Below are 15,927 nucleotides of genomic sequence, written 5' to 3'. Positions count from 1 at the left end.
GTGGTGGCACACACGTTTAGTCCCAGCACTTGGGAGGCAGAGGCAGGAGGATCTCTGTGAGTTCGACACCCGCCTGGTCTACAAGAGCTAGTTCCACAACAGCCTCCAAAGCCACAGAGAAACCCTGCCTCGAAAAACTAAAAAAAAAAACAAAAAAAAACAAAAAAAAAAACATGTACTTCCTGAGTTCAATTTCCAGCAACTATGTCAGGTGGCTCCAGGTTAGAGCCTCTGTGGGTCCTTTGCATTCATGTGTGCACAGACTTATACATAGCATAATAGAATATAAATATTAAAAGAAAGATCGGGGCTGGAGAGATGATTCACTGATTAAGAGCATTGGCTGCTCTCCCAGAGGACCCTGGTTCAATATCCAGCACCCACATGGCAGCTTTCTATAACTCCAGTTCTAGGGAATCTGACACCCTCACACAGACATACATTCAGACAAAACACCAATGCATATAAAAATTTTTTAAAAAACTAAAAAGAAATACCACACGGATCTGTACTGTAGCTAAACATTGGAACCATGGTGTCTGGGGCTTGGAGAAAGAGTCACAACGGGGATGTCACAGGCAGACTTGCCAGCAAAAAACTCAAGACACATAAAATGGCAAAAAAAAAAAAAAAAAAAAAGTGGTCAGGTCTCTAGTAGGTCAGAGAACGCATGGCTGGGTCTTTAGAAGGCGTGGCAGGTGTGGCAGGGTGTCAAGGTGGGGTGGGGGAGAGGGGCAGGGCCGGGCGCCTGGACCCGAGTCCCAGTCTGTAGGCCTGCTGGGAACCGGCAGCCTGGTGAAGGAGGAGTGTCTGAGTCTCTAGGCCCCGCAGGGGAGCTGTGGGCGGGTCTCTAGGAAAGGGAGGCGTGGCCTGATCTCTAAGTGGATCGGGCAAGAGTAGGCGGGTCTGTAGGCGGAGGGAGGCGTGGCCTGACGGCCTGGCTGTCCGGGAAGGCGGGGTCGCGTCACTGAGGAGGAAGGGGCGGGGCGTGATGTGTCTTGCCGGAAGCGAGAGGTGTTTTCGGCACCGGAAATACAGCGGCAGGGGCCGAACGGCTTAAGCGTCCTAGCTAAGGTACGCTGTGAGACGCTGTGATGGCGAGTTCGGCAGCCGCAGCCTCCTTCCTTGCTCCGACTCTGGAGCAGCTCCGGCACCTGGCAGCGGAGCTGCGGTCACTTCTGCCTCTAGTGAGGGGTGAGTTGTGGGAATCTGAGGCCCGGGGCTCCGGGTAGGGCGGCGGTCGGGCGTCACGTCAGGTGACGTGTCTTTTGCTCACCTGTCTTTTGCTTTGGTGGTCCGGCCTCCCACGCTACACCCTCAAGTCGGCGAAGCCCAGGAGACAGCCGAGGAATTTAATCGAGAGATGTTCTGGAGAAGACTTAGTGAGTTTCTCTGCCGTTGCAGACTCTTCCCTCCTCACTCCTGCCTCCTAACCTCTTTCCCCTCTGTTGTCCCAAGAGGAGGTGACAATCCCTCCCGGCCTCGGGACGATTTCTGGAGTTGTTTTGGAGTTGTTTATGATGATAAGGGTGGAGAAGGGATGCGTTATCTTAAAAAATCCGTGTAGTGGTTGCAGCTTCCACCTTTAACACTAACTTTGGTATCCGCCGCCTCTACCACCCCCAGATGAGGCAGCAGTGAACCTGTCAGGGGAAGCCACGATTCTGACCACACTTTTCTCCCGACTTCCACTGCCGTCTCCACGGGTGAGCTTTACTTCCTGGGATTTGTGTGCTGCCTCTAGTTTTCTTGTCACCCTTTACCCTCAAGCCACGTTTATTTTCTTCATTTATTTAATGAGATTATAGTTCTTACCGCATAGGATTGTTGTGAGGACCAAATAGCCAAGTGCAAACGGTAGAAAGGTCTTTCAAATTCAGTCAGGTTAGTTCCTCGGAATTTTAAAAGCTCTTTTTGATTTATAGCTGTTTCTCATACATACTCCCCATCTGACAGATGAGCTAGTAAGTTTAGAGACTTGGATCAAGATTAATAAATGGTGGAGGTGGAGTTAAAAGCCTACAAAGTATCTAAGCAACAGCTATTGCACAATACCCTTTAGTATTAAACTGTTTACCTTTTTATTTAATTACTAATATGTGGATAAAGTTCAAAAGATACCAGAGTACACTAAAATACATGTATATATCTTCCCACCCCAGTTTATCTTTCTATTTCGTTCCCATTTCCTTCTGTATTACTCCATACAATTTGTTCTATGTATATATACATCGCTCTGTGTGTGCTTCTTTTTACACAGTGGTTAGATACTATAAGCATTGTTCTAGACCTTTTAAAAAGTAATATAGCTTAGAAGTTGACTTTTTTTTTTTTTTTTTTTTTTTTTTTTTGGTTTTTCGAGACAGGGTTTCTCTGTGGCTTTGGAGACTGGAACTAACTCTTGTAGACCAGGCTGGCCTCAAACTCACAGAGATCCGCCTGCCTCTGCCTCATGAGTGCTGGAGTTAAAGGCATGGGCCACCACCATCCAGCTAGAAGTTGATTCTTAATGACACATAAAAAAGTTGCTTAGTTCTTTGTAATACTTGATGTAGAGTAACTATAGCTATAAACAATAGCCCAGGTGGACATTTTAAACTGTTTCTAACTTGCAACTATTGTAAATGGCACTGTAGTGAATTGTCAGTTATAATCTTTGCATACATATATGTATTAATAGAAAAAAATTCCAGAGGTGAACTTACAGGAACAAAGAATTAATGCATTTTAAATAATCGTTTATTATGTAACCAAAAGTAAAGCTGGATATTGGCTGTGATCAACCAACATGTGAATGCCCTGTGCCATATTTTTCTAGAGCTACATGTACTTCAGAGTAGTTTATTTTTTTGTTAAATGTTTATTTCATGTCTATGAGTATTTTGCTTGCATGTATGTGCATATGAATTCTGTGCTTAGTATCTATCCATGGAGGCCAGAAGAGGGCACTGGATTCTCTGGAACTAGAGTTAAGGATGGTTGTGAGCTTCCATGTGGGTGCTGGGAACTGAATCTGGGTCCTCTATAAGAGCAGCCAATGCTCTTAACCTCTGAGCCATCTCTCCAGCCCAAAGAGTAGGTTATTTTATGACGACATAGTCGTTGCCTCAATTTTCATAGTAGTTTCAATAACTATGTATCCAGATGTTGTATTTTTGTTTATTTTTTCACTCACATATAACTATACAAATACTCTACTACTGAGCTACACATGCATGAATGTTTTCTTTTGGTTTTATTGGTTTTCTAGAGACATGGTTTCTCTGTGGAGCTCTGGCTGTTCTGGAACTCACTCTGTAGATCAGGCTGGCTTTGAACTTGGAGATCTGTCTGCCTCTGCCTCCTGAGTGCTGGTATTAAAGGTGTGCGCCACCACCTAGTATGAATGTCTTAATGTGATAGAAAGTTCCTTTTACAACATAAAATTATAAAAATACATACCCCTCTTTCCTGTACTTTTTGTTGTGTTTTTTTTTTTTTTTTTGTTTGTTTGTTTTTCCAGACAGGGTTTCTCTGTGTAGCTTTGGAACCTATCCTGGCACTTGCTCTGTAGACCAGGCTGGCCTCGAACTCACAGAGATCCACCTGCCTCTGCCTCCCTAGTGCTGGGATTAAAGGCATGAGCCACCGACGCCTGGCTCTTTTTGGTTTTTTGAGATAGGGTTTCTTTGTGTAGCTCTGGCCATCCTGGAACTAGCTGTATAGACCGGACTGGTCTAGATCTCAGAGATCCATCTGCCTCTGCCTCTGCCTCTGCCTCTGCCTCCTGAGTGCTGGTACTGGGATTAAAGGTGTGTGCCACTACTGCCTGTCCCCTGTGTATCTTAAAACAATGGTTTTCAAATTGTGGGTCACGACCCTTTTGTTACGGTGAGACAACAGGCGTCATAATAGCAGATATCTAGCATATCAAATATTTACATTATAATTCATAACATTAGCAATGAAAATATTTTTATGGTTGGGGCTACCACAACATAAGAAACTGTATTAAAGGGTCACAGCATTAAGAAGAACCACAGTCTTGAGCAATTTGGCAGTAAGAAAAAAAGATAAATTGTATGACAGCAAGCAAAGACGTAGTAATTGCCTGATTCAGTAGTTGGGCTGTATTCAACAAAAGACCAGGTGCTGAATATTTTAGGCTTTGTAGGACAACTGCTTAACTCTTCCCTTGTAATACAAGTACAACTGTTAGATGCTTGTAAATTAATGAGCATGACTGTGTCCTAGTAACACTCCATATATAAAACCCACCAGTGAGCCTAGGGGGAGCCTCTGGGCTATAATTTGCTTCCTACTGGTCTAAGTGCAGTGATTATCTCATGGCACAACATGATTGCTTAAGATATTAAATAGCAGAAATGAGGTTTTCCTTCATTTTGTAATGCTTTTTTGAATTGTCTGGTATCTGCCTAATTTCTTTCTAGTGTGGGATGAGTACTCCATAGGCTTTCAGAAAATATTTGTTCATGTTTTATAGGTATTTGATCTCTTCTTCAGTAAATAGGCTGACAGCATTGATATTGAACATTTGCTCTGTTCATTCTGAATTTGTCCATCACCTCATAGGAAACCCAGAGGATCTGTGAGCAAATTCATGTTGGCATCAAGGAAATTATTGAAGTATATTATTCACTTCCTAAAAATCAGGGTAAGTCACTGTGTATACACAGTAGTGTTGCATTTTATAGGCTAGATCTTTGCTATATGTAAACATTATTTATCTTTTTGTTTGTTTGCTAGTTTGTTTGTTTTTCGAGACAGGGTTTCTCTGTGGCTTTGGAGGCTGTCCTAGAACTAGCTCTTGTAGACCAGGCTGGTCTGGAACTCACAGAGATCCACCTTCCTCTGCTTCCGAGTGCTGGGACTAAAGGCATGCGCCACCAAAGCCCATCGTAAACATTGTGGACGGAAGTTTCTGTCCCACCCAGTACTGCAGTTGTTTAGTACCAAATAAACACACAGAGACTTACATTAATTATAAACTGTTTGGCTGATGGCTCAGGCTTCTTATTGGTTATCTCTCTCTTAATTACTAACCCATTTCTATTAATCTATCTCCATGTAGTTTTGGCTTACCAGAGAATGCCTGGGCAACTTACCTTCCTGATGGCTACATGGCATCTCCCGTGCCACCCTCTGCTTTCTTCTCTCCAGAATTCTCCTAGTCTGGTAGCCTTGACTATACTTGCTGCCTGTCCATTCGCCAAAACAGCTTTATTCACTAACCAATAAGAGAAACATATATTCACAGCATACAGAAGGACATTCCCCATCACATTATTATATATGCTTATCGTCAATGTATTATTATATATTTATTTATAAACATATTATACATGTCTATTGTCTTCAGTTTTGAGCATGTGACTTTTTCCCCTAATATACTCAAAGGTCATTTTATAATGTGAGTGATCTCATAGCAGTCTGTTATGCTAAAGTACAGATGCTGTGCACCTGTGGTTTCCTATTGTTACTACTTTACCTGATTCTTTAAAAGGTGTGGGTGTGGGTGATGTGGGTATGTAAAAGGGTCTCTCATTCCATTGTGGGTTCCTGGTGTTAAACTCAGATCATCACACTTGTGCAGCAAGTTCTTTTGCCTGCTGAGCCATCTCCACTGGTTATTTTTAAAAGTTATTGTTTATGTGATGGGTATGGGTGTTTAGCCTGCATGTGTGTCTATGCACCACATGCATGTCTGGTCCCTGCTGAGGTCAGAAGAGGGTATCGCTTCCCCTGGAACTGGAATTACAGACAATGTGATCTGCCATGTGGATTTGGGAATTGATCCTGGGTCCTCTGGAAGAGCAGCCAGTACTCTTAAGTGCTGAAGCATGTCTTTATAAAAAACATTCCATTATTTGTGTCTGTGTGTGTGTGTGTGTGTGCACACACATAGGTGCATGTGTGTATTCAGGTGCTCACAGATGTGCATGTGAGTACGTGTAGAATCAGTGCCTTGTGTTTTGAGAGAGTCTTCCTTGGAGTTCACTGATTGCCCAGGAAGCCTCCTATCTCTGCTTCACCAGCACTGGCATTATAGGAACACTCCATTTTGTCTGCCTTTCTCATGTAGGTTCTGGGAATTAAACTCAAGCTGTCATGTTTGTGTGACTGACGCTTTATCAAATAGGCTGTCTTCTCAGCCCCTAATTCACTTTTCTTTCTTATACATGCTTGCTAAATCCCAGCTCCATACCCATGCCAAGGCCATCCCTGTCCTCCTCCACCCTGCATTGCATCATACTCTGTTTGTAGACTCTTCACAAGTTAAGTGCCCACTAGCCTAGCCTGTAGATTTCTACCTTTATTGAAGTTATGATGAGAAAATAAATGAAAACATGTAATAGTTCATCTGGGTTACTTACAAATGCTTTAAACTTACAGTGTTTTGTCCACAATTATCAAAGGACCAGTGTCCTTAATGAATGAACACACATGGAAAGAATAAAACTGTTGGAGAAGAACTCTAAAGAATGGCAGGAGGAGCCGGGCATTGATGGCGCACGCCTTTAATCCCAGCACTTGGGAGGCAGAGGCTGGTGGATCTCTGTGAGTTCGAGGCCAGCCTGGTCTACAAGATCTAGTTCCAGGACAGACTCCAAAGCTACACAGAGAAACCCTGCCTCGAAAAACAAACAAACCAACCCCTGCTGCCCCCCAAAAAAGAATTTAAGACTTGAGTCTTGCACTGGTATGTGCTGTAAAGTATGTATGTATCTGTTACCTCATATTCTGTAACACTTAAGAATCCAGAAAACAAGTTGTGACATGAGAAACGACCAGGCTACTTACTGTTTGGGTTTGGCTACAGGGATCACCCTGAGAAAGCTGGTGCGGAATGCTACTTTGGACGTTGTGGATGGCATGGCTCAGCTCCTGGAAGTGCTTATCTCTCCATCTCAGAGGTATCAGTGCCTCAGTGTGGGATGGCAGTTAATTGGCTTCCTTGACTCAGGGAGGAAAAATTGACCCTAACAGTCAAGTTATATATTATCCCTCATGGCAGACAATTTTAGGAGACTGTGGTTATTGATGTGTCCTTATTAATTCCTTTTTCCAGCACTGAGAACTGTGACCTTATTTCCTGCAATAGTGTCTCGGTAGCATGCCAAAAGGTGTCTGAGATTCCAAAAGGTGGGTAGAAGTAAGCTGGCTGAAGCAAAAAGGCCTCTCATATCCAGCTTCCAGCTTTGCCTTACATAACTAATTTCTATAAAGATTTTAAGTGAAATAATACATAGTTTATTATCATCAATATATTGACTTTGGTACTTTTTGCCATTCTTCATACTGGTTTTTGGTTTGGTTTGGTTTGGTTCTGGCAGTGCTGGGGATTGAGCCCAAGGCATGCCATCCAAGCGTCCTACTGCTGAGTGCTGCTCTTTAAGTTCAGACGCTTCTTGCTGTGGCTCTGTTTCTCGTTGAACAGATAGAGTTTGCTTTCCTGTTGCTGTCCCAGGAGTAGCATCAGAGAGCACGCTAAAAGGGTTATAAAGCAGAGCCAGGCAGATGACTAAGAGTAATGTGATAACAAACACCATGAGACAGTTTTATTTTTTCTGGTGGTGAAATTAAAAGGCCTTCTAATCCTGTGTCCAGGCAGAGAGTGTAGTAGAAAAGTTTTACTTTAAAGCAGTGTTGGTTGTGCTTTGCAGTCTTCAGAGAGAGATAGATTTCTTTTCTAATTCTAGTGTTTCTGGTTTTTCACTCACAGATAACAAGGCTGCAGCCCTTTTGATGCTGACAAAGTGTGTGAATTTTGTGAAAGATGCACATGAAGAAATGGAGCAGGTGAAGGCACTTTCCTATCTTTCCTGGTCATTGGAAAGCAACTTCATGACCAGTCGATGAGAACTGATCATGAAGACAGGGAGTCCCTGCAACTTGATTGAATGATCCCAGTCTTACTCCTGTCCTGTCTTCCATCTCCCACTGTCTTCTGTCTTGTATCTTAGTACCACTTCTCCGTTCCTCTCCGGACAAGAAGAAGGAGAATGTGGTTTGTAAATTGGTTGAGTTTTGTAGTAAGTAGCAAAGCAGGTGACTAATGATGGTGGTGGAGTGTTTGCATTTACATATATGATGCTATATCTTAGGCTATAGAAGAATGTGATCCTTACTGTGGACTCTTGAATGGTTCTGAGGACAACTCTGACAGCCATAATGATGAGGATGATGTATTAGGGCTTCCAAGTAATCGGGACTCATACTGGTCAGAGGAAGATCAAGAGCTCATAAACCCGTGCCTTGCATTGGTGAGAGCATCCAGAGCTTGCCTCAGGAAAATCCGGACCTTAGTGGCTGAGAATGGGAAGAAGGATCAGGTATCCCAGCTGGATGACATTGTGGATATTTCTGATGAGATCAGCCCCAGGTAAGCATGTCACACTTACAAACAGGAACATTGTGATTCGAGCTGCTGCCGCTGCAGGTTTCCTTCAGCTTTTTATATTTTGAAAATTTTCAAGCCTAAAAGAAATTGAAAAAGCACTTCAGTAAATAGCTCTACATCCTTTATTTGGATTCTCCTAATCACCTATTTCCTCTGTATATTTATTTCTTGATAAATAGATGTGATATGTTTTTTTCATTTAGGACATAAATAACTTTTTACCCTTAAATATTAGTAATCTCCTAAAAACAGATATTCTTGGAGTCACATTCAAGAAATTTAACATTTGATGTAATAATAATATCTAATACTTAGATTTCTTTGTCTCAAAAATGTCTTACATAAATTCTGGGTATCATTAAGGTCTCTTACTGCATTTGGTTGGCATCTGTTTAGTTACTTGCAATTTACAATAGTCTCCGTCATTTCTAGTCCGGACTTGACATTGGCATTTCAGAATTACATATTGTAAATACACAGCAATTTGGATTCATAAGATTATTATTATTTTTTAAGATTTTATTTATTTATTATGTATACAACATTCTGCTTCCATGTATATCTGCACACCAGAAGAGGGCACCAGATCTCACAACGGATGGTTGTGAGACACCATGTGGTTGCTGGGAATTGAACTCAGGACCTTTAGAAGAACCTCTGAGCCATCTCTCCAGCCCCCCCCCCCCAAGATTATTTTCTCATAGAAAATAACTTGATGTTAGTTTTTCTTGTGGTAATAAATTTGGTCACATGGTTAAAGTAGTGGCCTCTTTAGAAGGGTACCTTTATCTAACCTGCTTAGCTTCCATTCATGAACCCTGGCAGTGTCACTTACTATACTGATGGTTTCAAATTCTCTTGTCTTTGACTCAGCTAATCATTCCTTATCCTGTGAACCATGGTCATTTTTACCCCACCTTCTTAAATAGAATGTGTTTGTTTCTGTGAACATAGGCTGAATTGCTTCTGCATAGCATACCTGCTTACTCAAATTAAGGAACTGGGTTGGGTGTATACTGGAAACAGTCACAGATCTGTGCCCCCTTTTTGTTAATGGTTATATTTTTCTTCTGCTCTTAGTGTGGATGTTTTGGTTCTGAGCATATATCCACCTGTGTGTCACCTCACTGTGCGGATCAATGTAAGTACTAGCTTTGAATTGGTAAAATTATATTAGTCTCTAGGATTTCCTATAAGCTATAGAGCTCCTCCCCCCACCCCCTCCAGACAGGGTTTCTCTGTGTAGCTTTGGAGCCTATCCTGGCACACGCTCTGGAGACCAGGCTGGCCTCGAACTCACAGAGATCCGCCTGCCTCTGCCTCCAAAGTGCTGGGATTAAAGGCATCTCCACCACCTCCCTGCCTTCCTTCCCTTTTTTAACATGGGTATTGGGAGTTGAGACTCAGGTCTTCATGACTGCACAACACTGAGCCACTTCTCCCACCCCTTTAAAGCTCTTTTTAAATGATTCTCTTATCATTACATGGATCTTCAAGCTCTATTTCTTTTGGTGCCAGGGTTCAGGGTGAGTGACATCTCTCTTTTTTTTTCCTAGTCTGCGAAATTGGTGTCTGTTTTAATAAAGGCGCTTGAAATTACAAAGTAAGTCTGAAGACTTCTCCCTACACGTGAGAATAAAATCGTCTGCCCAACTGTTCTCAAGAACTGACCCCATTTCAGAGAGTTGGGTAGGGGAGCCATGGCTGTGGGTAGGGTGTGGAGCAGCCAGTCTGTGAAGAGGAATGTCTTATTACTGTAGTTTCCTCTCTATGCCTCCTGGTATAGCTTTTCCCTTCACATTAATAATTTTTTTTTCTTCTTTTATTTCCAGAGCAAGTCATGTGACCCCCCAGCCAGAAGATAGCTGGATTCCTTTACTCATTAATGCCATTGATCGTTGCATGAACAGAGTTAAGGAACTCACTCAGCATGCAGCCAACTCATGAGCTTCCAGGCCATTCTTACTCCTTTCTCTTCCTCTCACTCTCACAGCCAAGCTCCAGTGTCTGCTTTTATTTATTTATTAATTTTTTTCCAGTGTCCGCTTTAGAAGTAGAGCTATGATAGGGTGCTTGCTGGATAGAAAGGAAGCTCTTGTCTATATTTCACAAGAGATTGTTATCAAAATTGTAGCCTAAGACATATTGGCAGCTATCTGTAAATCATATGAATATGATATGCTTCTGTGCTAGACACAAAAGAAATTTGCATAAGTTTGTGCTCTGAGCTGTTTCTTGGAGATTCTTAAGGAAGTTGTCCTATTCTCTATTTTACAATAAAGTATATTGTTTTATTAAGATTTTGATGATCTCAATAAAATGCTAATCTATGTGTCTTTTAATGTATCTTTCAAAGTGTCATTTAAAATCTTTTATTGTCACCCAGGCATGTTGGCATACACCTTTAATCTTGACACTTGGGAGGCAGAGACAGGTAGATCTCTGAATTAGATGCCAGCCGTGTATGTGTTGTATGTTCTCGGACAGCCAGAAATCTACAGAGAGACTTAGTCTAAAAAAGAATAAGAAAAGAAAAGAAACAGGCTGGAGAGATTGCTCAGGGGTTAGTACTACAAAAGCTAAATATGTTAGTGTCTTAGGGCTTCTGTTGCTGTAAAGAGACACCATTGATACAGGGTTTCTCTGTGTAATAGCTCTGCCTGTCCTGGAACTTGCTCTGTAGACCAGGCTGCCCTTGAACTCACACAGAGATCCATCTGTCTCTGGAGTGCTGGGATTGAAGGCATGCACCACCATCACCTGGCCCAAGGCAACTCTTATAAAGGAAAGCACTTAATTTGTGTGGGAGAGATAGCTGAGAGTTCTACATCTGGATCCACAGGCCAGAGGAAGTGAATGTTACACTAGATGTTACACTAAACCTGGCTTGAGCATTTGAGAACTCAAAGTCTATTCCCTTCTGAAGCACTTCCTCCAACAAGGCCACACCTCCTAATAGTGCCACTTCCTATGAGCCTTTGGGGCCATTTTCATTCAAACCACCACAGTTAGTTACTTGGGTGTGAGTGGAAAAGAGAAGAAAAAGGCTAAGACTAAGATTAGTATTGGCAAATCAATTCAATCTGCTCTTTGGGAGAGGAAAATAAAAAAGGAAACAGTAAGGAGGACGAAAAAGTAACCCAGGGCAATAACAGAATAGGAGCAAGTTGGCATGCTAAATTGACATTAGGTATTAAACATGGGAGGAATAGATGCAGGGAGGAGAGAGATCTGGTTGGGGATATCAGCTGTGAAAACTGCCCGACCTGATAACCAGACTCAGTCTCATCTCTCAATGTTCTTTCCTCAGTTACAAGAAGTCTGCCTCACCCCTGGAGTTCCTCCATTATACTCTTGTTCTCTCCCAGTGTTACTTTGAATAACTAAATTACAGATACTGGCTCAGTCTGTTCTTTATGGGTGGAGTCTCAGATCCTGGTACATCTCTGTGCCTTCCTTGAGGGTTCTGGTTGCAAAGGCTGTCCCTTCCCTCAGCTGTCTCCATAGCCCATGTTGTTTGGGGTGTGTTGTTCAAATCTAGATGCTGCATCATGAACCAGGCTCTGCCATACGCATTTCCTAAGGGTCCAATGGGTCCCTAGCTTTATGTGATAATAGGAGGGGGCAGAGGATGATGAGTGTTGTAGCTTTCTCAAATTTAGGGTCCCTTACCCCTTCCCTAGAGCTGTGTCATGGATTGTGGTGCTGTTCTCTGCTGGTAGGTTCAGGCAGCATGTGTTGAGCCTCTTCCAAGCTTTTGGGCCATGGCAGCGAAGGGAGATGTGGAAATAAATCTGGCTTCACACCCCTGTAATCATAGTATATGTCTGGCTTGCTGTAGTTAAATTTTTCCTTCAGTCTGAGTTCAACCTCTGATTTGGATTTCCAGCAGTGGGACCCTGTGGGTTCAGAGACCCTGAGGGTGTTTTCCTGGTGGGGTTCAGCTCTTCACTCATCAATAGGCTTCACAGAAAAAAAAAATCCTAGGCTTGTTTCTGCATTCTTGTAGTCCTTTCTCTGGTCTCTCTCTGTGGCTCTTTACTACCTTGGGTTTCTTCTACCAATACTCCTGGTCACCCAGATGCAGTTTCTGATCCATTCCGAAGTTTTGTTCTACCAGAAATGCAATCTGTTAAGAGTAGAATGTTGTTTTTATTTAAGTTTATGACCCTAAAGGTTTGAGTCTGCTCAGAAGTGCATGTAAAATGAAAATACTGATTTTTATTTTAAGATTTTTATTTATTATGTATACAACAACATGGAACAATTCTGCTTCCATGTATATTTGCACACCAGAAGAGGGCACCAGATCTCATAATGGATGGTTGTCAGCCACCATGTGGTTGCTGGGAATTGAACTCAGGACCCCTGGAAGAGCAGTCATTGCTCTTAACCTTTGAGCCATCTCTCCAGCCCCAAAAATACTGATTTTTATATACATAGAGATGACTACAAAGTCCCTCTTGGTGCTGTTATTTGCACCGTTAAGTCCTTCTGAATGTTATTCAGGTTACTCTATGCCTCAAAAGATTTTGGTATTGAGCTCTGTCTTAGTTACTGTTCTACTGCTGTGAAGAGACAAGGCCAAGAGAACTTACAGAAGAGGGCTTGCTTACAGCTTCAAAGGGGGTATTAGTTAAGGTTTCTATTACTGTAAGGAAACACCATGACCAAAAGAAGGTTAGGAAGAAAAGGGCTTATTTGGCTTACACTTCCACACTGTAGTCCATCAGTGAAGGAAGTCAGCACAGAAACACACAGGACAGGATCCTGGAGGCAAGAGCTGATGCAGAGGCCATGGAGGGATGCTGCTTTCTGGTGTGTTCATCATGGCTTGCTCAACCTGCTTTCTTACAGAATCCAGTACAGTGAGCTCAAGGATGGCACCACCCACAATGGGCTGAGCACCCCCCTCAATGAATCACTAATTAGAATGACCTATAGCCAAATCTTATGAGGGTATTTTCTTAGTTGTGGTTCCCTTCATTCAGATAACTCTAGCTTTTGTAAAGTTGACATGAAACTAGCTAGCACAATTGACCTCTTATCAACCTGACATACAAACATATCAAGATCAAGTCATAGCCTTTCCATTATTTGTTTCATTCCCAAGATCTCAGATTAATAAATACCACTGTGGTGGTTTGAATGAAAATGGCCCTCATAGGCTTATAGGGAGTCTTCTATTAGGAGGTATGGCCTTGTTGGAGGAAGTGTGTTATTAGGGGTGGGCTTTGATGTTTCAGATGCTCAAACCAGGCCCAGTGCCACTGTCTCTTCCTGCTGCCTGTGGATCCAGATGTAGACCTCTCAGCTACTTCTCCAGCACCATGTCTGCCTGCACGCCATCCATGCTTTTCCTTCATGATGATAATGACTAACCCTCCTCTGAACCTGTGAGCCAGCCCCAATTAAATACTTTTCTTGTAAGAGTTGTCATGATCATGGTGTCTCTTTACAGCAATAGAACACTGACTAAGAAAACAACAAATATAAAACATCTTACAAACTTAAATGTCCTACAGTCATTACCAATTCCAACATTTTAAAAGTTCAGTCTCTTTAGAACTCCAGAGTCTCTTTTAAAACCTAAAACCTCTTTAAAAATTCAGTCTCTAAACTATGGGCTTTTGTAAAATCAAAAATAAGTTAAATACTTTCTTACTTTAAGAGGAAAGAACCAGGGCAAAGTCACAATCTGAACAAAGCAAAACACCACACTCCAATGGTGTAAGTAACTCAGTGTCCAATATCTGGAATTTACTCATGATCTGGGTTCTCTACAGGGACTCCAACCCTGCCATGAAGTGCCAAGCTTCAGCTGCTCTTCACATCTTCAAAATGAGCACCCTCTGGGTGACTCATACACTGCCAAATTCGGCTACCAGCACCCCTGGAACACAGCTTCTGTGTGCTGACCCTGAGTGAACACTTCCTTGAAGACATCACCTCTGTGATTGCTGGTCTCTTCATCACAGCTAACTCTTCAGCCCCAGCTGACCAATATCCACTGCCCCAGCAAAACAAAGGTTTCACTTTAGTGGTTCTGGTCTCTTGTTAATTACAGCCAATTCTTTAGCCCCAGCTGACCAGACACCATAGATTCTTCACCAAATGACCTGGCAGTCTTTACGTCCCTTTGAAACTTCACAAGCTAGGCCTCCATCCTCTTCATTGCTTTCAATACTCTTATCTTCCAAGTTACGTCAGAAAAGTCCCTGAACTCTCAACACTCTATGATTTCTCTAACCCTAAGTTCCAAAGTCCTTCCACAATCCTCTCCAAAACAACATGGTCTGGTCTGTCACAGAACACCCCCTACCACTCCTCCGCTCCCCACCCCCAACCCCTGGCCTGGTACCAAACTTTTGTCTTTGTCTTCAAGAATCTCAATTCTGTTGTGGAATATTATTTTAACTGTGTAAAGGTGTGTTTGTTACATTTGTTTCTGCTGCCTTTTTGTTGTTGTTTTTGGTTTTTGAGGCAGGGTTTCTCTGTAGCTTTAGAGGCTGTCCTGGAACTAGCTCTGGTAGACCAGGCTGGTCTCGAACTCACAGAGATCCGCCTGCCTCTGCCTCCAGTGTGTTGGCATTAAAGGCGTGTGCCACCACCACCCGGCTTCTGCTGCTTTTGTTAATGATGCAAAAACGTGTTACATTTATTTGATTAAATAAAATTAACCTGGGGACAAGAGGTTGGGTCAGCAACGAGCTGACAGGAAGTGGTAGGGAGGAACTAAGTGTAGGGAGGGTTCTTTAGTGGGGCTGAGCAGAAGGACAGCCCCTTTTTTGGGAGACAGAGCAAGGAGACAAAGTTAGCTACTGAAGGAACCAGCTTCCTTTTGGCAGCCATAACTGCCGAACACGTGCTTGCCATAAACCTACCTTGGTCACGTAGAGGTCAGATGCCTGTCTCGTGACAAGGAACCCATCAAAAGTTAGTCACTAGAAAGTCAGATGCCTGTCTCGTGACAAGGAGCCAATCGGAAGTTAGCTGGGGGCGCTATGCTTTACGACCCTGGGTGTGCTTTACAGACAAGCGCACAACAATGACGTAAGAGCATAGCAACCACCCTGGGAGGGCCTATGGGCCATAACAACCAGTTGACCAATCAACACAGGGCAAGCCCTCCAAGCCTGGAAGCACACCAATCGTAAGCCTGTGCGTACCCCTAGACACTCCCCTTACGCTGCCCTATAAGATCTTTTGGGAGACCCAAGGAGCCGTCTTTTCTAGCCATCCGCCATGGCGGGTGGGTGAAAGACCCGAGCTAACATGGGGTTAGCTCGTTAAATTACAATAAAGCCTCGTGCAGTTTGCAGCAAGCTCTCGAATCCGCCTGGTGATTGGGGTGACCGCGAACCTGGCCTGAGACCCCGGATACTTGAGTTTTCGGGGGTCTAACACTACTTCCTATTCAGCTTCTCTGAGCCAGGAGGATTTCACCTCAATATTTGAATCCTGAGTTTCTATAGAAGGATAGAGATCTAGGTAAAGTTTCCTTTAGCAGCCTGCAGTGATATAAC

General features: G+C 43.0%; 1 protein-coding gene across 1 annotated transcript; it reads left to right on the top strand.

Annotated features, from left to right (window-relative positions):
- The first annotated feature begins 1,006 nt into the window (after positions 1-1,006).
- Ccndbp1 (cyclin D1 binding protein 1) lies at positions 1,007-10,747 on the top strand. The gene is made up of 11 exons (XM_027422088.2): positions 1,007-1,194; positions 1,323-1,382; positions 1,627-1,706; positions 4,573-4,654; positions 6,821-6,914; positions 7,070-7,143; positions 7,724-7,800; positions 8,106-8,383; positions 9,482-9,542; positions 9,958-10,004; positions 10,234-10,747. Exons 1-11 carry the CDS (start codon positions 1,095-1,097, stop codon positions 10,346-10,348), a joined length of 1,068 nt encoding a protein of 355 aa, XP_027277889.1. The 5' UTR covers positions 1,007-1,094; the 3' UTR covers positions 10,349-10,747.
- Positions 10,748-15,927: the final 5,180 nt, after the last annotated feature.

Source organism: Cricetulus griseus, chromosome 6 (genome assembly GCF_003668045.3).
Source record: "Cricetulus griseus strain 17A/GY chromosome 6, alternate assembly CriGri-PICRH-1.0, whole genome shotgun sequence".
In the NCBI taxonomy this organism is placed as follows: domain Eukaryota; kingdom Metazoa; phylum Chordata; class Mammalia; order Rodentia; family Cricetidae; genus Cricetulus; species Cricetulus griseus.
This window is presented reverse-complemented; position numbering and strand designations above follow the sequence as displayed.